We start from the raw sequence: 23,994 nt of genomic DNA on the forward strand, positions 1-23,994 counted from the left end.
GCCTCACAGCTTCCCATCTCATGGGTTCCAACTAACAACAACAACCACCTCTGTGTCACCTCTGAAGTTTCCACATGTTCCTGCCGGGACATCCCCCAGTTCTCCCACAGCCTCCTTTCCGCTGACAATTACGCATCAGCAGCGTCCTTCTGCCGCAACACCATCGAAACTCCAGCCAGTTTTGTTCTGGAGACAAGTTACAACAAGCCGAGCAGCCCGTCAGCAGACTGGCTGCTGTTGAGTCAACAGTCAATGACAGCCAAAGGGAAAGAAATAAGTGCAGCAAGAATGGGATGCGTCATAGAGCCAGACTGATATACGTGAATGGAAATTACATATTACACAACATTGAATCAGTGCTGGAAATCAATAACAAATATTGCTAAATACAATAATTAAATTTGTGTTCTGAAGATGTATGTCAATAATATGAATTTCTCCTGTACATCACAGAATCAGTGGAAATGATTTGATTACATACTGTAATATCAGAATCAGAAGGAGCTTTATTGCCAAGTAGTGTTTTACACATACGAGGATTTAGCTGTGGTGATAAGATGCTACATGTAGACAAACATACAGTTGACATAAATAAATGTAGAAATATATAAATATTGAATAGAAAATGCAAGTTATATAAAAGTATTAAAAAGAATAGAGAAAAATAATAATTATGAACTATTTGCAGAGAAAAAACAACGTTGCAGATATTTACATGTGCATTTTTCTGGGTTTGTGCTGTGCAGATGTATGTTATAAAACTGATCAATACAACACTGATTGCCTGCGGGAAACTGAAATTGTTACGAAGAGACATTTTGATTCCATATGAATGAATGACCTTATATATATACATATGATGACCTTCAGAGAAAAGAAACATGGTCTTGTGGATTGACACCTATGCTCTGCTAATCACCAGGTCACATGTCGAGGCCAGTCAGACCCCCGTATGAGTGTGTGTATCTTTACACGAGGGTTTAAATAATTTTGAAAGATGATACTACTTCTTGATAACTTGGTCATTTTAAAATAAAATCATTTCAAGAATGGAGAATTTAAAGAGAGCCAATGTAACTTTTTCTGAACAGCAGCCTCTGAGACCACATGAGGGAATTCCAGGATAATGGTAAATGCTAAAACAGAGCATAACAGTAGCACAAGCAGAGAAGACCTACGAAATCTTTGCAAACATTATCCAACATAAACTCTGGACATACCAAACCAAGTAAGGCTGTAGCACCAAAACCTCAAAGTGTATTAAATTAATCACAAGTGTTATATTACTTATGATAACTTTTACTTTCTAAGACGTTTATTATATATTTTCTTTCAGAAGTAACTATGAGATAAAACTATTATGACACATGTAGAGACTGAAATTGGTTCCAGTGAGGAACATTCAGCATATGACTGATTTCTGCACTGCACAACACCGCTGGCTGATGATTAAAAGTAAAACATCCTATCAGTCTAACAATCAGTTATTCCAAGAGCCCAATCAGTGTCGCAGTGATCAGTTTTGGCTATTACTAGCCTCTACTAGTCTCACAGTGTAAGTCTAGTTCTGCACAAACTTTCAAAATGCCATGTCAGCAATCCCTCCCCCACACCACATCAGTCACAGGTCCCAGGTCAGCTAGATTTTGGGATAGGTCACGAGAGCTGCTCACTTTAACTGAATAACCGCCATCCTGGTCATGCTACATAATCCTGTTTGGTTAATCCCTTGTCTAGACCTTTCCTAAGCAACACGCACATACAATGTATACTGCTCATGAAGATAAACCCGGCTAGACGCTCCAATTACACTAAATGCATGTTTAACGTTCACACTTAACAAGTACACATAAAGCATTGTCTGTTCATTTTCAGCATAAATTCAAAACTGAACTGCTGGATTGATTATAGGAGGAATCCTCGCCCTGCTGGTGTCAGAACATGATATCTCAACAACAAATGGCCACATTCACGTGAAATTTCAAATGGATAATCATGATCAACAGAGGATGATCCCTAATGGTTTTGCTGACCTTTAAACCAGAGCCACAGTCAGGTCAGAATTTTACTCATATTTTTGGTTTTGCCCAATTTTGAAGATATTTTGGGGGAAATTCATGTAAAAAAAATCATTGGAAAGCCAACAGAGGTATATAAATAAGTATGTTTGCAGGAGTGGCATGGCGGTTAGCACTGTTGCCTCACAGCAAGAAGGTTGTGGGTTCAAACCCCAGTTGCCCCGACCTGCATGTTCTCTCCAGGTGCTCCGGCTTCCTTCCACCATCCAAAGACATGCTCTAAATTGTGGTGTGAGTGTGACTGGTTTTGCCCGATGTCAGCTGGGATTGGCTCCAGCCCCCCTGTACGCAGGATAAGCGGTTGACGATGGATGGATGGTGTTTGTTTGTCATAACTTTTTGTTGTTAAATTTTATTCGTATTTTAATACTTACAGTGGGGGAAAAAATTATTTGATCCTCTGCTGATTTTGTACGTTTGCCCACTGACATAGAAATGATCAGTCTATAATTTTAGTGGTAGGTTTATTTGAACAGTGAGAGACAGAATGAGTGAAATAAGTATTTGACCCATCTGCAAAACATGACTTAGTACTTGGTGGAAAAAGTACATTGTTGGCACTAGAGGTCACAGAGGTCAGATGTTTCTTGTAGTTGGCCACCAGGTTTGCACTCATCTCAGGAGGGATGTTGTCCCACTCCTCTTTGCAGATCTTCTCTTAAGTCATTAAGGTTTGGAGGACAACGTCTGGCAACTTGAACCTTCAGCTCCCTCCACAGATTTTCTATGGGGTTAAGGTCTGGAGACTGGCTTGGCCACTCCAGGACCTTAATGTGCTTCTTCTTGAGCCATTCCTTTGTTGCCTTGGCCGTGTGTTTTGGGTTATTGTCCTGCTGGATTACCCATCCACGACCCAGTTTCAATGCCCTGGCTGAGCGAAGGAGGATCTCCCCCAAGATTTGACGGTACATGGCCCCGTCCATCGTCCCTTTGATGCGGTGAAGTTGTCCTGTGCCCTTAGCAGAAAAACACCCCCAAAGCATAATGTTCCACCTCCATGTTTGACGGTGGGGATGGTGTTTTTGGGGTCATAGGCAGCATTCCTCCTTCTCCAAACACGGCGAGTTGAATTTAATGCCAAAGAGCTTGATGTTGGTCTCATCTGACCACAACACTTTCACCCAGTTCTCCTCTGAATCATTCAGATGTTCATTGGCAAACTGTACATGTGCTTTCTTGAGCAGGGGGACCTTGGGGCGCTGCAGGATGTCAGTCCTTCATGGCGTAGTGTGTTACTGATTGTTTTCTTGGTGCCTATGGTCCCAGCTACCTTCAGATCATTGACAAGATCCTCCCATGTAGTTCTGGACTGATTCCTCACCGTTCTCATGATCATTGCAACTCCACGAGGTGAGATCTTGCATGGAGCCCCAGACCGAGGGAGTTGTATTGTGTTTCTTCCATTATCGAATAATCGCACCAACTGTTGTCACCTTCTCACCAAGCTGCTTGGCAGTGGTCTTGTAGCCCATTCCAGCCTTGTGTAGGTCTACAATCTTGTCCCTGACATCCTTGGACAGCTCTTTGGTCTTGGCTACGGTGGAGAGTTTGGAATGTGATTGCTTGCTTCTGTGGACAGGTGTCTTTTAAAGAGGTAACAAACGTGATTAGGAGCAGTCCCTTTAAGAGTGTGCTCCTAATCTCAGCTCGTTACCTGTATAAAAGCTACCTGGGAGGCAGAGATCTTTCTGAGTGAGAGGGGGTCAAATACTTATTTCACTCACTAAAATGCAAATCAATTTATAAAATTTTTCACAAGCATTTATCTGGATTTTTTTTGTTGTTATTCTGTCTCTCACTGTTCAAATAAACCTACCACTAAAATTATAGTCTGATCTTTTCTTTGTCAGTGGGCAAACGTACAAAATCAGCAGGGGATCAAAAAAAATTTCCCCCACTGTATATATATTTTTCAAAATGATAATAAAAAGGTCAAGTGCATAAAAAATAGTACATTAAAGATCCCAAAGGTAACACCCTGATTTTAAAGATCACATGCCAATCATGCTAGAATTCACAATCAGGTCAAACCTTGCATTTTTAGCCGCAAGACAGGTGAAAGAGTAGCAAAATCTTTATTCCTTATATCAACCACAGAAATTGGATTTACAGCGATAACTGAAATGCAACTGCTTTACACTTTACTGCTGATGTACTATCGAACAATGCTACCAAATACATAAAAAAAATTTAAAAAAGGACTTGTATTATAATTAATATAGAACATTAGCAACTGCAGTTATTCTGTTTTCAGTATTCCTTTGGACATTTTAAAATAGGCACTATGAAGTAACAAATTGTGTTCAAGGAAAATCTTTGATCATTAATCAACGACTAGTTTACAGATTAAGTATCAGCACATGGTGTTTGGTTGCATACAAACAAAAAATAAAAATAAATGGGATAAGACATAATTGACCACTGGAGTTTTAATTTCTTTGACGAAAATGAATAACACTCATGGGCAACATCTTACAAAACTTCCTCATGCATCGGCTACAAAAGTACAAACTGAAACAGCAGTTTCACTCTTCATCTTTCACAACACGACTTTGGTTAAAGCTGGAATAAATCCAGTTTAGACTGCTAATTTTCTTTAATGGTGTGTTCCAGTATATCACAACAACACAGACAGCCATATGATGTTAACATGTGAGAACTAGAGAACAACTAGAGACCAGCAGCGACGCCAGATTGGTGTGTATGCTGCGGTGAAACACATGGCATGAGAGAAGTGAGCCCGGCGAAACAGGTGCCAGATTTATTCAATATGCATAGCCGTCCTCGCAGGGTCAACTCCTAACCTATGTTTGTTTATATTTTTTTTGTGGTAAAATATTCCCTGGTTTGATACAAGTAATGTAGAACATTAAACATGGTTAGTCACAAATATAGAATGTGTCATTATTGGCAAAAGATAAATGAAAATTTGTTTGGCAAGAACATAAATATTGAATGTCCAACAGCAATTGTTTGTTTTGGCTGTCTGGATCTTGCCATCTTAGTCAAGCTAGTTCCACAACTTAAAAACAAATGTGGGCCAGGGGTGTAAAGTAGGGGGCCAATGGACCCTTCCCTACTTCCTACCCCCTTTGTTCTGGCTCCATTGCTCAGACCAGCCATTTTTATACTCAACAGTCATTTTGATCTCAACTACACAAGTGTAAAGTTTCATGACTGCATCTTGCGCTGTTGTGACACTATCGTGTTGACAAAGAAACACCTGACAAAGTACTCAAAATGTTTCAGTGGTAGTTCCCGCCACAGTAAGTGTTCTCCAGAACCACATTTTGGGTTGATGATACACAAACACACACACACACACACATACACACATCCCAATGACACTGTCGTGGCTGGTAACCAGCACTGTTTAGGATACAGAGCAGCTCGGAAATTAATGTAGTATTTACTGTAAATGACGAGACACTATGGAATGTTAAGTGTCTATGCAAAAACAAGGAAGCACACTATTCACATTGAGGCCCTCAGCAGACTGGTCCTGCTGCTTTGTAGTGTCTCAGAGGAGTGACTATGAGCTCCAGGAAATCCTGTTTTTAATCTGGTCTGTCATAACAGTTTGAACATAGTGGATGAGAATTGTTGTTTTTCTCCCATATGTTTCAACTGGGGTGTGACACAGTGGCAATATTGACCAATACTGACCTTTTCACTTTTTCCATATAATATAATAAAATATATAATTTTGCTTCTCATAATTCATAATGTAATCCTGTTCTGCTGCTGTATTTACAACATTAGTGATGTCAACAAACCATTTATAACAGAAACCAGCTCAAATATAGTTGTTGGCTAATGTTGGCCTGTGTACTATAAGACTTGCAGCCTGTTGCACTAGTTGCGTTAAAATTTGTAGTCTATGTCTAACATTACATTACACTGTGACTTAGTAAAAACAGGTCGCACCATACTAGTTACATCAGCAGAACTTAAAATTAACACCTCCTGACGATATTTATCAAGGTAGGACATTTCCAGTGACACACAGTTTTGCACACAAGAACACATAAATGTACATTATTTGTTTAAATTGTATAGGATTATCTCAAGTTTTTGTGTCCCATGATTACAATACAAGAACAAGAACTATTGGTCAGACCTCAGTTTCAATCCTGTCTTTAGTGTGTGAGGTGTATTGCCTTTCTGATATTATGAGAGTTACGTTTCTATCAACACAAATAACCTCCACCGAGTGTGTGTCTGCTTTGTAAGTGCTGCCCCTGTGCTGAGGACAGACAGCAGCAGCTGTAACTCACACAGAACAAATGGGGTCAAGGGATGCCAAAACTGTACTGACTGGAAAGCCATGTCAGAGGTCACGAAGGCAGCAACACATCCAGCAACTCAAGAGTGTCACTCGCAGCCACGTCTATTTCTGAACAGAAACTGACTGTCAAGTAAAGTGCTTGTGCTCGAACGTGCAAACATTCGTTTAATGCAGTGCATCTGGGCAGAGCAGAGGTTTCTAGTGAAACACTAGTGAAACTAGTGGCACTAAAAAGTCCTTACACACTGTGTAATTTTGTGCTGCTCCAACTAAAACAACAATGATTATCTGATTTGATGCCCTATCAGCAGGAAGCCATCGTTGGTGTGTGCCTTCAAATCTGATGGTTAACAACTGGTTAGGGTTAGGCACAAAAACCGCTTGGTTGGGGTTTGGGCTGAAATTAAGGTCAGGAGGCCATCGTCGTCATGGTTACAATAATAACTCCTTGGTTAATGTTGGGAAATTGTTAAAAGCAATGTTGACAGTCGCTAGGAAACAAGAAGGTCTCTCAAGTTAAAGTCAGTTGTTTTGTTGATCCATCCATCCACCCCAACTCCTCCTCCCTGTGCGGACTTAATGGCTTTATAAAAACCTCACGCTGCTTCCCGCTCTGCTCCCGATGGACAACAGACATCATTCCTACGGTCACTAGGGGGCTTTGAACTTTGAATGTAAACAAATATGGTTTTTGGCATCTGCTGAAACAATCAATATTATAAAGCTTCAGTACCAGAGGCTGCATTTTCAGGACCCCCGCAGCCCTGGGACCGCAGTTCAAGGACTGTAGTTATTTTGTGACAGCTCCATCTAGTAGATTGGTAGTGGTCATGCACAGCAACATAAAGCAGGTTAACCCTGTCTGTACGGCCAACGTGCGCAGCTGTAGGTTTAACCGGTGGACGATAACTTAGGTTTAGGCACACACCCTGTGATGGTTAGGTTAAGGCTAATGGGCTTCGGGGGGCAGTCAAGAGTAACATAGTGTCAAGGAAAACAAGGGTCCTACAAATGCAGTTCCGGTACTGCAGCCACAAACTACTCGAAACAGCTGATGCTGTTTGTCTTTGGAGGACAGTCTCAAAAAGCTGCATCAAAATTCTGACAGCCAGAAATTTAGGACCAAATTCTCACAATGTGACTGCTGCTGCGGCCCACATCTTACAAACCTAACAATCAAAATGCAACATAGAGTAAAGCAGGACACACTGGCTGACGCAATTTGTCAGCATTTTAAAACGAGAAAGCTGCACAGACGAATTAGGCAAGCTGATATTCCACTGCTTTGCATATTCTTGTGGCAGCACTACATTCTGGTGTATTCCGAGTCTAGCAGCAGTGGAAAAAGGTGGTACTGGTATCTGCTTTGAACAGTGGAGTTCTTCCCATGTGACTGCTGCAAAAAGTCCCCGTGCTCTCTCATTTTAAAAGGACTGACACCAAAGTCTCACTTCCCACTGAAGATTTAGATCACTGATGAAGATTTTCTACCCACTGCAGCGGTTGCAGATATCTGGAAAAATGATCATGTCATCTATGTTTAACCAGAAAGATGAACAATACACCGTCAAACAACACAATAGAGCCTAAAATGCAAATTGCAACACAGCGGTACTTTTAAAATGTGCATCATAATCCCCTTATGTAGTTACGTGGTAGTTCGTTATCAAGTGTTGTTTACAGTTTAAATCCCTCACCAAGCAACATATTACCAGTAAACATTACAAATGAGGAATGTCCATTAAAATAAAAAGCAAAAACTGATCAAATCCCACATTAAAAAGAAAACACTATTTAGATTTTTTTTAAATTCCACAAAACCTATAATATTATAATAACGCGTTTAGATTAAGTTTTGTGCCGTCATACAGCAAAAGGGTCTCGAGTATGAACCCTTGAACGGACAGTCACAACCCCAACATCTAGTCACTGTAATATTTCAATGTTAATACAACCCCTAAATCCAGACTATAGCAGGTAGAAAGTACCAGTGTGCAAAAAAGGAGTCAGACTCTGATTCGGAACATGCCCTGGCTCAACTGGAGGCGGAACAGTCGACAGTTGGCGATGCGCAGGGCGGCACAGGCTGTTTTGGAGAGGTCGGTGGGTAACATAGGCTTGGTGCGATGCCATGTTCCAGTGCTGCGCCGAAACTCCCGGATGTAGTCAAAGCTTGTTCCTGTACACACAGGAAACACCAGCTTTACACATATATCTTACAATATTGGCATTGCTATAACCCCATCAGAACACTGCTGTTGTTTTACATTGTTTTCTTTCACTGACCTGTGTCCAGGTCTCCCACTACATAGATGCTGGCTCCGATGGGCACAGCACCGTACACGAAGGATGAGCTGGTCTGAATACACAGGTTCTGGTCATCCAGGAACATCCACCTTCACCCATCATACCAACAACAACAGATATGGGCATCAAAAACAAATACAGGAAAAAAAATGTTTCCCTTTATTTTTATTGACAATTTGATTTGCGCCGGTATTTTGTGTGCATTCTCTGTGTGAATACTTTTTAACCTTCTTTACTCATGTCCTTATGTCCCCATCAAATTAAATGCATATCGTAAGTAAATAAACTGGTCGCCAAAAAAAAACAATCAATAACTTTGTGGTACCTGATGGGAATAATAAAGAATAAACTTTCAGGAACTTCATCTGCTAATGGAGATCATGCATTATGGTCAAAAGCACTACAATAGCTACCAAAATGGTCCTTTCGGTGAGACTGTTTTCTCAACAGCAGTTTCCGAGGTTATTAATGATCTTTAAAACTCAACATTTAAAACAGATGGGATAATATAACACAGAAAATAGTATTAATAATAATAATACATTCACAGAATCTAATAAAAGGTTAAAATTTGTAATGTCAAAAGGAACGGAGGCAGTATTTCTATACTGACCTCCTCATCTCATCATGGTAGAACTCAGACTTGCAGGTCATCATTTGTCTTTGCTCGGGGTTGTCGTGCTCTTGGCTTCTAACTCCACCGAACACATAGAGCTCCTGACCGACACCACACGCCACCGAACCAAACCTGCCCAGGAAAACAACAGCAGAGAATGTGAGAGTTAGGAGTGAGCAATATGGATAACCTATTTTATCATGATATGTTATTTTATTTTTCCATATTAAGATATATATATATATATATATATATATATATAGTTCTGGCTAATGCAGCAAATTTAATTACTGACAAATATACATAATTTATCACATTGAAGCAAAAATCCTAAAATGACAAGATTGCCATAAAGAAATCCTGCTTTGCAACATTTTACGTGTATGTTAACATATTAGGTTAACATTTGAAGGTGTACTGTTCAACTCAAAGCGTGGACGTGTCAAACAATCACAACACAAAGGCCATTCACGGACCACGAAGAGAGGCTAGTGTTGACACGATAAGGGGCATACTTCAAAGTTCACAGCACAGGGGCTAATCCAGGAAAGCCCAATGCAATATGAAAAACTAAATTAATTCTTTACAAACCAAGAAAAAGTCTGATCTGATTTGGCAACATGTCCTTACTGACAGTCCTTTGAAGTGATGTTTCATGATGTTTGAATTGAAAATGGTGCCTAAAAAGCTAACTCTCCAAGACATGATGTCACGCACATCCTTAAGGGTTCAGTGTATACATTAGCTTGATTTCAACCTATTTCGCTTGATGGCTCTAGGATCCCTAATACACAAACATAAATGATATGACCAATCAAGAGATATGCAAACAGAAAGACTGCAAGTTTCTTCACATCTTAAGATCACAGGTTCTGCTATGACTAACAAACGTATATGGTGTGACTCAGCTGCCTCAGTTATAGCTACTTCATCCTGAGCAACCTTTTCATATGTCGGTATGACTGTGCCGTAAGTCGGGGGAGGTGAATCTGAAACGAAAACTGGCAGGTCTGGGAGTGTGACAGTGACCATGGAGCCATGTTTCATTTCTTGTTGCGCAAATACAAACACGTACAAAGTTAAGTATTACAGGCTGAGGTTAAATATTTGCATTACACTGCAAGTGCATATAACATGTGACAAGAATATTTTCAATGCACAGAAGAGAGAAGATGACAAAAAAAAGCTACAACTACTGACTTTAAACTGTGCGGCAGCAAATCAAATCATAGATCCTCTTTCTTTTTTTCCTGCTCAGACCGTAACAGCTAACGCAATCAGGGGATGTGTTTACCTTCTCTCTTTCAGAGGACAGAGGCCCGTCCAGTGCTGGGTTTTGGGGTCAAAGCATTCAACAGAGTCAAACAGCTTCCCGTAGGAGCCCCCACCCATGGCATAGATCTTCTTATTCATTGAGGCATAGCAGCCGACCTAAAAGAGAAGACAAGTCAGAGCGTGTGGGGAGAGGTGCACTGTGGAAAATGAATCACTTCTTCTAAATTCTGTCTAGTTCCTGGACAAGTCTGGACAAGGGTAGTACTGGCCCTGGGTGCGTTTTGCGTGGTCATTTCAGTAACATTGTTAGGTGTGTGCGTGTGTTACACTGTCCAGACAAACATAATTGCCTGGTGTGAGAGACCAAAAATAGGCAACAACCACACAAGGTTGTCCTGCAGGTTTATTTTGGATCTAATACATTCTCAGAACGGTTTCTCTTGAGGTTCTCGGGTCTTCCATGTCCCCTTTTATAGGGGTTTAAAAGAAAAGTTTAGTTTAGCACTTGATGATTCATTGATTGATGGAAAATTAATCAGCAACCATTTTTATTTTTATTATTTTGCCTTTATTTCGTAGATGGTTTCAGGAAATGAGGAGAAAGAGACAAAGGGATGACATGCGACGGAGGTCCACGGCCGAACTTTAGATGCAACAAGTTAAACATGCAGAGAGAGAGCGAATAATGCTCATCTTGTTCCCCCTTTATCACTGTGATAAATGTATCTCGATCAACATCTCTTAGGCACAAAGAAAATAAAATCACTTTAATAAACTATGAAACACACTGAAAGAGCCAGTTTTACGGGATTCCTCTCATATCAGATCAGTCTATACAAAGTATCCCATTAAAAATGATGCAGCCTGTGAGAGAACAGAAAGCTGTCTTCTTCCTCGATGTCAAAACATTTCAGGTGTGAAATGTTTAAGGGTGGCCAGTATCTCTATTGGCAGTTATCAGAGATTTTTAATTTGAAAAACAAAAAAGTTATTGATGATTGAAATGGCTCGTATTGCACCAACTCCGCCTACAGTTACAAGTGTGCTAAACAGACATTCAGTTCTTAGCGCTGCAAACTGCATCGTCATCTTTGGTGATTTTCAGGTGTGATCAAAACTCTCAGCTCTAGAACTGAGAAACGGAGGCTTTGACACGGAGCTGTTGAAGGTAACACCCGCGAAACTAACTTCACCCTGGTTTCCATACTCTTTTCTTTTGATGAGGCGAGTTTATGCTGTCGCTGCAGCTACAATTGTCACTATCTTCCACGTGTTGGATATCCAGCACCTTGCAAAACACGTATCAGCATGTTTCCCCTAAAACATAACGCTGATGGAATGAAATAACAGTAGCCATACAAGTGTTTTTCAGATCTATCTATAATATCAATTGTTTTCATAGTTGCAACAGATGTGAAATATAGAATATTTTAGTTTAATTTCCCTGTTTCAGTAAACAAATACTTAAAGAAACATAAACCATGTTTTTTCCTGTTAATTTTCAATACAAAGAATTAATAAGAACTGTACTATGACGGTGGAAACTCTTGTGCACAAGCCCTGCTATAGATCTCATATTAATTATAAATAGAATGTAGTTTAAAAAAACAAACGGAACAACAAAGAGAGAGATATAATGTGCTGATATAGAGTACTGTGTTGAAGCATCATTATATGTCTCAGTCATCAACAGCGTTACATGTTCTGCTGTCCTGTGAATGTGATGTGTGCATGCGTGTACCTTGCGGATCATGGTCATGCTGGTCTGCATTCTCCAGGTACTGAAGTGAGGGTCAAACACTTCAACAGTGACCAGCTCCGTTTCTTCGTTCTCTCCTCCGAGAACGTAGATCAGACCGTCCAGCTCCACCACACCAAAGTTCTGACGAGCCTACGTACGTCAGTGACATGACTATTAAACCACAGCTACGTCCCACACATTCAACCACACATAAGCTGACATTTTGAAATCCCATTTGAAGCACTGGTATGACACCAGGCTCCACTGATAACCTCACACAGTCTGGGGCTGTAAAACATACGTCTTTACCAACTGTTCCAAAATGTAGATTGCAAAAACACCATAATGAGGTTCCAAATCTTTAGACTGGCTAACTTTTGAAATGATAAAACCCCATGAAACCTCAGAATTAACGAGTTTCTTTCATTCCTCTTGCTTTACTTTTTTATCTCCGGCAGTGTTTTTAATTCACATTTCAGGTAATGTTTTACATTATATTACTTTAATATGATATTCTTAGGTATCAAAATATTGACATTATGAATAATAAATTCTAATGTAAGTAGGATTTTAATATATAACTATTGTGTAGAGCGTTTAACAATACATAGTCAGCATATAATGTGAATGCCACCACTTTCCTCTATAAAATGTCAGCAGCTGACTGGGGTTGTGTAGTCTCTGTCAAACCTGCCTGTACTGCCAACCAGAGTTAATACTGAACCTTTTTGCAGCACTGCTGACAACTAGTGGTCAAGAACGTATACTGCAACACGGCTGCAGAAACACACTTTGAGCCGGATTTACTAACACCCCGAATAAAGAGTACTAAATCTCGTATATGCATTCTAAAATATTGCACGTGCATTTGTTGTACCTTTATAGGTGATCAACTACAACAACGCCTCAAATTGCATATTCATTCAGGCAAAAGTAGTAAATGAACAGCAGGTGCTTTCTTCAACTTTTGAAAGATGTCATTACGTAAGTTTGCTGGTGATATCAAGTTTGCACACGTTTTCACACAAACCTTTAGTAAATCTGGCCCTTTGTATGATGGACAGATAATTTATCCTGCTTAAAAATCCTAAAGAGCAGAACTCCCATTTACAAAAATGATAACTTTCAAACCTCTTCTGTGTCCATTTGACAGAAATATTGAACTGAGGGAAAGTTTCTATACTTATGACGGTAGGATAATTCTAACTGTGCAGTTACAGAAAGGCATGCATGTACCTGTAGCATTGGGGGTATGGGGCTCCAGGTGTTGGATTCAGGGTCATATTTCTCTCCACTGTCCAGGACTGTTTTGTGTTCATCTGCTCCGCCCATCACAAACAGAAAACCCTCTAACAGACAGAAAACACAATGTTATTACTGACTTGCGTATTTGCTGGATCTGCCGTTTGCACTGTTCTACTCTTAAGCCCTAATCCTGATGAAAGAATCACATGTTACAGATGTGTTTTCTGCATCACTTCAGTTGAGGTGGATGCATTTTTCTGGTCTACGCCCAGCACTGACCGGCAGCGACCACCCCGTGGCCGAGGCGGGCGACACTCATTGGCTGCAGCTCGATCCAGGCCTGTCTGTTGGTGTCGTAGAGCGGACACATGCAGCGTGTCACGGCAGTCGGCTTCCTGCTTCTGTACAGGACAAAAATCATCAGACCAGACAGGATGTGATCCAACCGTGTGATCTGGGTGAACTCTGCATCAACTTAAACCTCTTCCTCTAGTTGATTTGACCACATTTATTTACCAGAAAATGGTGGCAAAACAGCTATGATTCAAGAGGGTTTCTAAAGGTCACTTCAGACAGTGCTGTATTTAAACTGCTAATACTTGATGTCTTCAAATCATACATTTTAATTCTGAAGAAATTCTGTCAACTGCTTAGTGTTTTTTCTCGAAATCTTTTGTGAAGTAGAAAAGCTTCTTTGTAGGTCATGATTGGACACTAAAGCTATCCACTGGACAGCAAAGATTGTGATAATAGTAATGCTGGTGATAAATAATTTTATGTCCAAATAGAATACAAATGATAAAAATAAAGACGTGGACTCACTTGCGATCCTCTCCTCCAGAGATAACTATACACTCTGAGTAACCTCGGGGCTTGAAGGCGGCGAGCAGCGCCTCACCCTGTAGCTGACCAGCCCTCAGCACCGGCTGACAGTACTCTCTGATCACCTCCCTCATCAGTGGTTCCCCCATGGCCTGATGGGATACCATTCAGCACACAACAAGGTTAGGTGCTAAATTAGCCCAGAGGAGTTTGTGCCTTAAAAACAGCATATTGTGAAACTTTCTGCAACACAGAACACTTTGACTGGACATTCACATCATCACATAGGTTCTGTTGTTACGCTACTGATAATTATTAAGGGAGCTCAGTCTCATACTTGTTAGCTACGGAGCTGGTTTAGCCTAGGAGTGACCTGGCTGACGTTTATTTGTTCTACCGTGCAGCGTGAAATGTCCATTTTTCTAGTTTCACTGTTAAACCACATTCTCTAAACAGTAGGCTGTGTCAAACAAAAGGTACCTTTATTCAAAACAACAACAAAACAACACTTTACAGTTCCCCTACCTGTTCTCTCAGGTAGCTCAGGTCCAGGCCCTGTAGCCACACTGCAGACATCACTTCCTTCATGTGTACCTGCAAATACAGATGGAATATCACTCACTTTGGGGTTTATAAACAACAGCTTACGGCCACTTTGGAGCATAGGAGTAAGCTGTAAACACAACAATGACTTATCGTCAACTTATAAAGTTTATGTAGTGAACAAGTTGGAACAAATATGTAGACAAGATAGATGAGACACACTAGCATTCATTTAGAGTCAGGATCCTCCACCTGGCAAATGTACGGTACTGTGCAAACATTAGGAGGCAGGTGTGGAAAAAAGTAAGTATTTCAAAAATAGACCTGTTAATAGATCATGTTTATCAAATAACTAGATACAAAGTGATTAAATAATAGAAAACTCTGAATCAAATCAATATTTGGTGTGACCACCCTTTGCCTTTAAACAGCATCAGTCCTTGTAGGTACACTTGCACAAAGTCAGGGATTTTGTAGGCATATCATCAGGTGTATGACTAAACAATTACACCAAACAGGTGCTGTTGATCACCAATTCAGCATGAAGGTTAAAACACAACCATGAAGTGAAACAGAAACAGCTGTGTAGGAGGAATCCAGCTGGGTGAGGAACAGCCAAACTCTGCTAACAAGGTGAGGCCGCCGAAGACAGTTTACTGTGAAGAGTCGCACCATGGCAAGACTGAGCACAGCGACAAGACACAAGGTGGTTACACTGCATCAGCAAGGCAGACAGGGGTTTCCAGATGTGCTGTCTTTTCAAGAGGCATGAAGAAACGTGCAACTATGAGGACAGTATATGCAGGGGTCAGCCAAAGAAACTTACTGTAGCAGATGAAAGACACATCATGCTTTTTTTCCCTTCGCAATCTGAAGAATTTGGAGTTGGAGATTTGGTCAGAATTACGGGTCTCCTCAATGCTGAGAAGTACAGGCAGATGCAATACCATTAGGAGGTATCAGATTGGCCCCAAATTTATTCTGCAGCATGACAACGACCCCAAACATAAAATGAAAGTCATTAAGAAATATCTGCAGCATAAAGAACAACAATGAGTCTTGGAAGTGATGGTTTGGCCCCCACAGAGCCCTGATCTCAACATTATGGAGTCTGTCTGGGATTACATTAAGAGAGAGAAGCAACTGAGGCTGCCTAAACCTTCAAAAACTTTTTGCAAGTTTACCTAGAAGAATTGATGCTCTGAAGGCAAAGGGTGGTCACACCAAATATTGATTTTGATCTTCTGTTCATTCACTTTGCATTTTGAGGATTGATAAATATAGTCTATTTTTGAAAGCTTTCCTTACGGCACTTATTCCACACCTGCCTAAAACTTTGGCACAGTACTGAAAGTTAAATTTGCACACTCCTTTTATCACCAGAAACTCCACCAAAATATCTATAGGGTTTTATTTTTGTGACGTTATTATGTATTAATAAAATAGGTTTGAGAGCAAAACTATCCGCAGTCAAATTACTTTTTTACTGCAGTCAAGTGAGTCAAGCCTGCTGCTGCTTGGATTGTCTATTCATGCAGCTGCATTCACGCAAGAACCTAAAATGGAACACAGAGCTGAGGGGAAGAATATGGGAAGAAATATTGATAGTGCGGCTATAACAATACAATGAGAGAAACAAAATATTATTAAAATTACATATTCATTCCTGTTTTTTTTTTGCAATTTCTAAATATTAAAACGTTTCCACATGCTTCAACAGTATTTACGAGGTGTATTACACCAAGAAATCTGAAGTTTAAGGGCACAACCTATAAAAAACATTTAAATGATGGACTATTTTAAGTGAAAAGCCCATTCAAGTTATTAGTTAAATTGTTTTTCCAGTGTTTCATTCCAGGTAACTATCTGTTTCATTTTCATCCTTACAAAAATCAATAATTTGTTTCTTAAGAGGTGTTATAGTTGTGATATCAATCACAGTGAAATACAACTCTACTTTAATTGTTGGCAATGTTTCATTCACAATGTGCGGTAAAGCAGTTTAAGTGCAGATGGATTTGAAAAGTTTGCAGTGCATTCCAGACTTGATGATTTTCATACTGTGCAGAAATGAGTGGAAACCAATTGATGCTCAGAAAGAATATGTTTACATTAAATCAGCGGTTGAATGTGCCAGAATTTTGTATAACTACACAAAGATAAAACTGAAGAAATTATTTTTGGAGCCAAGGACGAACGATAAAAAAGTCAGCGTTGAGCTTCAATTAGGGATGCTGATATCAGATATTGGCCTAAAACTAACTCAAATGGCAAGATCAGGTCTCTGTGACAAGGGGGCCGATCTATTCAATTCAATTACATGCGTACTACACAATGCCTCGGCAGTGCACTGCTAGACCAAAACATTTTGCTAGGAGAGCTAACATAGCATGAAGCTAAAAACAAAGGGTCAGCAGTTTGGAGGTATTTCATGTTTGATCAGGCCTGATGTTGCCTTACACATAAAGATTCCCAGTCTCTTCCTCACAGTGAGGAATACAACTTATTCATTTTACACTGGTATCCGATCGGTACTCGGTACTACAATAGGCAGTGTATAGAACCCCAAACCAAGCCAGAAATCTTGGTGTAGTCATGGACTCTTCAAATGCCACATTAAGATGATTACAAAGTCCGCCTACTATCACCGGAAAGAATGTATCAAAGATTAAAGGACTCCGCAGGATCTGGAAAAACATGTTTGTTCATTTATCTTGAGTGGACTGGTATACTGTAACGTGTGTCATTACATATCTCCCTAAAAATCGATCAGAAAGCTTCAGCTGATTAAGAACGCTGCTGCTCGAGTCCTCACTAAGACCAAAAAAGTGGATCACATCACTCCAGTTCTGGGGTCTTTAAAGAATTTCGACAAATATAACAACAATTCTTCTGAAATGAATTGCCTAACCTAGCTTTAAAAGCTTCATACACTAACCAATTTGATACACAAAACATTTTTCATAACCCCTCTTATCTCAACAATGAGAGCAACACCCACCCTGCGATCCTCTGGGTCATGTGCGAACCATCGCACCACAGCCTCCAGCACGTGCTTTTCATTGCCCACGTTCAACTTTTCCATAGCCAGCACCTCGCAGAGCCGGTCCGGCGTCAGCTCTGAGAACTCCTCAGTGAGCGCCACATCACCAAAATGTGTCTGCAGGAACTCAGTGGCGGCATAGTGGACGTGGTAAAGGCAGTAGTGCAGAGAGAAGAGCCGGATGCCGATGCAGTTCTCTGCAGTGATGCAGCTCTCTAAGAACTGGCAGCACAGGGACTTCAGGTCAGACATAAGGAGCAGGTCGGACGCCTGCACCATGTCCTGGATGGTCTCTTCACTTAAAGTGATCTGTGTGTGAAGGACAGACACATGCATGCAGGTAGTGAGACAAAGAGAAAGGTGGGGCAATACAGATCAAATGGATATCCACAGTAATACATTAGGATGAGCAGGACACATCACGTGCTCTTTAAAGCCTCCACACTTACTTCACCACTGAAGATGTAGTCCAGGATCTGTTTCATGATGGGCATGGAGACCCCCTGCAGCTCAATTCTGTATGTAGACCCATCTTCCTTTGGAGGATTGTAGTTCAGCTTGGTCCTAACAGAAAATCATTAGCACAAGTGAATATGTTAATGAAAACTAGGAACCTGAAGCTCTTTTATCACCCCAAGCACAAGCACTACCACTGCCACTGTGAAAGTGGACACACCCATTGGCGCTTTAACAATGTTAACACCAGCCAAAGATAACATGCGTGATCAGATTTGGGCTGATGTGCCAGGGCATATTTCTGACCTGATATAAGGGCTGGCAGCAGCCAGGATGTTTTTCTGAACAGGAAGCTCCTCTCCATCAACCACCAGCAGCGCATCGTGGAAGCTTTGCTCCTGCCAGAAGATGCGAAGGACCCTGAGGAGTTTCTGGGAATGTTGTGGGTCCGAAACCTTCGAACCGGTTTCACTTGATCCAGAATCGGGCATGTTTAGGCTTGGCTTTAAACAAATTTACAGGGGCATTCTTCAATTCAGCTGGCACAAATGACCCAACACCTATTTCGATTAAAAAGTAGGCTAATGTTAACGTTAACTTACTCATTAAATTATTCCACTACTAACGTTACAACACACCAAAGAGGGCGGCTGCGAGCTGTATTAACAAAATATAAAACGTCAATTTGTAACTGAAATAATATACTGCTAAGTGAATCAAATGTATGGCTAATACTGTGAGAAAACATAACGATTCGTCTTACGGATCTTCAACTGACAGGTTTCTACATTAAGTTTGGGCAAGCTGGTGGTACGTAAAGGCTAACGTTAGGCTACTAGCAAAACAACCGTCGATAAACAACTGTTCCCATGTCAAACACGAAATAATGTCGCCAGTAAAGTAATTTACAGTTCAACAGTGGAAGAGGTTAACTCAACAATAACTTAGATGACGTTAGTCTAATTTAATTAGCCAAATCAATGTTAGGGGAAAGCTACAAACACATAAACGTAACGTGGGAACCTGCACTGTATGTTTACAATGCTTCAAACCTGTAATATCAATATTTTTCCTTCTAACAATTCAAGTTTACTCTTTTTAAGTATCTTACCTTAACACTACGAAATGCGCTTGTCTTTTTATGGGCACAGGCTGTACCTTAGTACAACATGAATCACTCCATGCGAGAATGTTGTGAGTGGATGTGAAGACTCGACATGTATTGTGCTGCATTCATGGCCACGAGGTAAATAAGGAACTCCCGTTTAAACTTATGATTATGATGACTGGATGCCTATACAAATACAAACAAACGATAAACAGACAAATTCACGTACAAATATTTGAGATCAAAGCTCTCATATTAAAAAACAAAGGCAATCGATTGGTTAAATAGATTTGAATAAGTTGGGCAAGAACCATAAACTGTATCTAAAAAGAACATGCCTTTTATTATCACAGCAGTTCCGCTGGTACATTTCATCTGGCACCTGAACGCAGCATCTGTTGGGCGGAAAGCGTTATAGACAGGCAGCGTCCCAACACTTTAACAGCAGCCAGTATATCAACAGAATTGTGGATAACAACAGATACTAGTTAAGATATATGAACGTATTTGTGTAGCTTATCTTTTCAAGCTAAGACAAATAAAAGGTATTCGCGTGTTCTTTGTTCAGGTTTTGAAATGGATGTAGGAAGTGAGAATTAAAAAGAAGCGGAACAGGACCAACGGAAAGCGATCGATTTGGCAAAAATTCATCGACATTCCTACCAATCTGTATTTCCGGTGTGAGTAAAAACCCTTTTCGCCAACTAGTATAGTGTTAGTTGGTTTACCTTTAGTCATATACATTAGCTAAATAACATGATTATGTGATAACTGTTTTGTAAATCTAATTTTCACGGTATAAAAGTACATGGATAAACATTTGCGCTTTTAATTTGAAGGACAACTCTCCTGTCCACTGTTATCTCCCGGAAACTTGAAACAACTTTATGACCGCCTTAACTTGTTTTGTGCAGGATTAACGTCACATAAAGGTAATGGCACTGCCTACTTGTGTATTCTAGGTTATTATATGTATTATTATGCTGTGCTAGTTAGGAGGAAATCTTGCGACATTGCTGTGTACATAGTGGCGATGTCGATAATGTGCCAGTCGTAGCAAAGATTTTATTTCGCGCGCAACGTTAGCGAAAATATCCTCCCACTATTTAACTAGAATGTATTATGTTACACCAAAATAATGTGCATTGTAAAATGGATCATAACTGATTTGAGTTTCCTTTGTAGCTCCGGTTGAGCTGTTGTGATGGAGGAACCACTGAGCATCGTAAACGTTTGCCTGACGGGACATAACTGGAGACACACAGTTTGAAACTACAAGCATGCCTCGCCCTTCTTGGAGCAGACTGTCTCCATGGATAGAGAGTCTGATCCTGAGCTATGGCAGCCGGGAGGGGAGCAGCAGCGGGCGGCTGAAGGCTCATGTCATCGGGGTGGGTCAGATGTCTCAGTCCCAGGCTCAGGGTTCTGAGGGCCCCACAGGGCTGCTCTTTCTGTCAGACGGAGTGCTTCAGATCCCTGCCATTCTCACTGCAGCAGCCTGGGAGCATCTTCAGGAGCAGGAGGACCGCGAGTGTTTCACCAGTCTGCTCAACACCACGGTGTGCATTCAGGACTACCGGCTGCAGTTTCACATGGCTCACGAACAGACTAAATGCAGGTTCTTCATATCAGTTGGAGAGCTGGCTACGACCGCAGCCGGTCCAATTAAAGACAACACCCCTTGCTGCACAACACTGCCCTCCATCAGGATGAAGATCTATACGACATGGAGGGCCCTGCTGGGTCAGGAGGTGCAGGACTCTCAGAAGGGCCAGTGTGGGTATGATCTGTCGGAGCTGCTGGGGGAGTGGCAGCATGACTGTCTGCAGGCTGTGCTGGAGGATGTTAGGGTGAGGCTGAAGATGGCGAGCAGCCGCCCCGTGAGCCCGCAGCCCTCCACTTCGACTTCCACCTCATCGCTCACCCACCAAGACACATTCTCTGCCACGAGCTGGGATGTCGACAGGGTCAGATACAAAGGAGTGAAAGGTTTCAGTGTCCCCTTAAAGTGTCTTCTCATCCCAGAGGAAGAGGCTCAGCAGCTGCAAACACCACCAAATGTTGGAAGTAGAATGCTGAGTGGGCTTTCTGCTGCCTCTCAGGATAGGAAAAAACCTTCAGAGACCACACAGCCCTCTGTTGATGCTGCAGAGTGGCGAATAGCCAAGCCAGCATTTGTAGAGGCAGATCATGACGTCAGTGAAAACTCACCTCTTCCTGCGGAGGACAGCATGCTACATGAGGACGTAGTCGAAGGGATGATTGACAGTGACATCAGGCCTTTATCCAACCCCTGGGACATGTTTCCTCCATGTGACATCTCCTCCTCTGATGCATCACCAGAAGCAACACCAAAGCATGATGATGCTGCGGTCTTAACCAGCACGCAACTTCTTGCCCGCAGTTTGAAGGAATCCCTGCTGACATCAGAGCACAGCTACCTCCCACCTTACCAGAAACTGCCCCATTCAACTAGCCTCCCCGCCATTACCAGTTCTTCAACTTCTGTGAGTCCACCAGAGCCCTGCGCCAGACCGTCAAACCTGTTGCCTGCCACAGACGAACACCCCAACAAAACGGCCCAACAAAATCTGGCTTTGGATCAAGAAAGCCAGATTTTGGAGGAGACTGTTGAGAGAAAGTATAGAAAGGCAAAGAGAAAGAGAAGTGAGCCCACAACGGAAGCACTGAAAACCTTAGCGGAGGAGGAAGATGAGGAAGCTCAGATCAGCGGGAGCCCTCCATCTTGGCTCTTTGACACTCAGGCGGGCTCCGGGGCCGAAGAGGGCAGCGGTCACAAACAGGTTCAAACTGTAGGGACTGTCTTGAGAAGGACTCCAACTGTTCACAGCGATGGCAGGCCGTTCTCTTACTCCTACCAAGTGTCTGGGCAGAATCTGCAGGATTTCAGTCAATTCAAAGTTGCTGAATCCTTGCTGCAGTGGGCGGTGAAGTATCTTGTTGTTCCAAAGCAGACAGACAACCCACACATCACATCAGTGACCTCTAATTATACATCGTCTGACAGGGTTGAGGTCACTTCCCTTTAGGTTCAAAATGTTGAAAGATCATTGTTCTGGTATTATGTCAGTGTAGACTCGAGCAGCTCTGTAAAGTCGAGTCTATTTAGTTCATACCGTACAAAGTCTTAAGCAGTGAGTAAAATGACTATTTTTGGATTTTCACTGGGAAACATTTTATAAAATAAAATACAGAAAACACAATTTCCTTTGTGGTCTTTCCCGAATTGGATTACTTTCAACTCAAGGTTCAATTACCAGTTTTTCTGGGGCTTTAACATCAAACACACTTTTGACACATTAAGTTGTGAGTACAGTGAGTTTTAGCAGAGCTATTTTTTTTTTTTTTTAAATGAAAACAGCTCTGTGTTGCTGGAAACAAGGTTGATGGGAGTGGTGACAGTGAACCAAAACTGTGAAGTTGCAGGCTGCAAAATCGAAATAATGAGTCCATACAGCTGCAGAGGCGAACTGCAGGGCTGGCTGATCAGTTACAGTGGGTCCAGTGACCACTTTCACATTCGTTTGATCCACTGTTAACAGAAACATTCATTAGTGCAGCTTTAAAGTTCATTTATAATGCTTAAAGCACTGAAGTGGATAGTCATATCAGAGGAAACAGCTGTGACTGCTGTTTAAAGTCACAAACCACACACGTTGCCATCATGTAAGCATTCACAGTGGAAAAATAAGGCTTTCTTGAGAGTTTTAACTTTACACACTTACTAACACTCAGCAGGACATTTCCTCAGCCCTGTAAGACAAATCAGGATTAATAGTTCTGAAAAGGGTCTGACATGAAAACTGATTTTTATAAAAATTTGACATTCAATTAACTCATACATGAAGTTAAAATATCCATATTATTTGATGTTACCAAATTCCTGTATCATGTTTTACCTTTGCTTTAGTTACATTTCAGTTAAATAAATAAATAAAATGAACACTGCAGCATCGCTTGTGAGAGTAAAGCAGTTTTCTATTTGTCCAGAAGATGTCACCAAATACCACACACATTTAAACTTTGATTGGAAATGGGATGAAGTTGAAGGTTCAGTGCAGAGTCTAAATACAAAATATGTGAAAACTTCTAGTTAATTGTAGCCTAAATGGATACCAGCTCAACATTTTACCAGCATTATTAGAGGCCAAATTCAGCCTCTTACACAAACTTGTTGTAACAATGAACTTAAGTCTGCATTTCTGCCCATAATTTATCCCCTTCATTTTGGGGAAGGTGTTGAATGCACAAAGGTATATATGTGTGTGCTGCATGTTCTTATAGCTCTGTTGGGACTTTAACCACAGTGACCATGGGGACAGAAATTGAGGTAGAGACACTTTTTGAGGGTTAAGATGGGGTTTTAGGGTTCAGGTTGCAGTTAGATTAAGTATTAGGATTAGGCATGTAGTTGTGATGGTTAAGGTTAGGGTAAAGGGCTATAGGGAATG

General features: G+C 41.1%; 2 protein-coding genes across 4 annotated transcripts; one reads left to right on the plus strand and one right to left on the minus strand.

Moving 5' to 3' along the window:
* Positions 1–4,136: 4,136 nt before the first annotated feature.
* Positions 4,137–19,676, minus strand: gan (gigaxonin). Of its 2 annotated transcripts, none has more exons than XM_038705715.1 (13): positions 19,526–19,676; positions 18,721–18,917; positions 18,408–18,522; positions 17,917–18,267; positions 14,898–14,966; positions 14,373–14,524; positions 13,830–13,951; positions 13,542–13,654; positions 12,306–12,455; positions 10,584–10,720; positions 9,287–9,421; positions 8,653–8,762; positions 4,137–8,545 (listed from the first exon to the last, which is right to left on the minus strand). In XM_038705715.1, the coding sequence occupies exons 2-13, from the start codon at positions 18,903–18,905 to the stop codon at positions 8,373–8,375; spliced, it is 1,812 nt and encodes a 603-aa protein (XP_038561643.1). In that variant the 5' UTR covers positions 18,906–18,917; positions 19,526–19,676; the 3' UTR covers positions 4,137–8,372. The 2 variants fall into 2 exon arrangements, with proteins under 2 accessions (XP_038561643.1, XP_038561644.1); XM_038705716.1 differs by having other exon boundaries at positions 18,721–18,974; positions 19,526–19,656.
* A 507-nt stretch (positions 19,677–20,183) lies between these two features.
* acd (ACD shelterin complex subunit and telomerase recruitment factor) lies at positions 20,184–22,746 on the plus strand. 2 transcript variants are annotated; one of them, XM_038706677.1, is made up of 2 exons: positions 20,184–20,202; positions 20,708–22,746. In XM_038706677.1, the coding sequence occupies exon 2, from the start codon at positions 20,803–20,805 to the stop codon at positions 22,570–22,572; it is 1,770 nt and encodes a 589-aa protein (XP_038562605.1). In that variant the 5' UTR covers positions 20,184–20,202; positions 20,708–20,802; the 3' UTR covers positions 22,573–22,746. The 2 variants fall into 2 exon arrangements, with proteins under 2 accessions (XP_038562605.1, XP_038562604.1); XM_038706676.1 differs by lacking the exon at positions 20,184–20,202 and adding an exon at positions 20,347–20,454.
* Positions 22,747–23,994: the final 1,248 nt, after the last annotated feature.

Source organism: Micropterus salmoides, unplaced genomic scaffold (genome assembly GCF_014851395.1).
Source record: "Micropterus salmoides isolate LMB-PRFRI ecotype aquatic unplaced genomic scaffold, ASM1485139v1 Ms_hic_scaffold_8, whole genome shotgun sequence".
NCBI lineage: Eukaryota > Metazoa > Chordata > Actinopteri > Centrarchiformes > Centrarchidae > Micropterus > Micropterus salmoides.

Bases quoted from the DNA above. Each gene is read 5' to 3' on its own strand.
- gan (XM_038705715.1), bottom strand. From the start codon at position 18,905: ATGCCCGATTCTGGATCAAGTGAAACCGGTTCGAAGGTTTCGGACCCA. The intron at 9,422-10,583 runs GTAAACACATCC...TTTCCTGGGCAG, and splicing joins TGTCCTCTGAAAGAGAGAAG to GTTTGGTTCGGTGGCGTGTG. The intron at 8,546-8,652 runs GTCAGTGAAAGA...CTGTGTGTACAG, and splicing joins AGTGGGAGACCTGGACACAG to GAACAAGCTTTGACTACATC.
- acd (XM_038706677.1), top strand. From the start codon at position 20,803: ATGCCTCGCCCTTCTTGGAGCAGACTGTCTCCATGGATAGAGAGTCTG.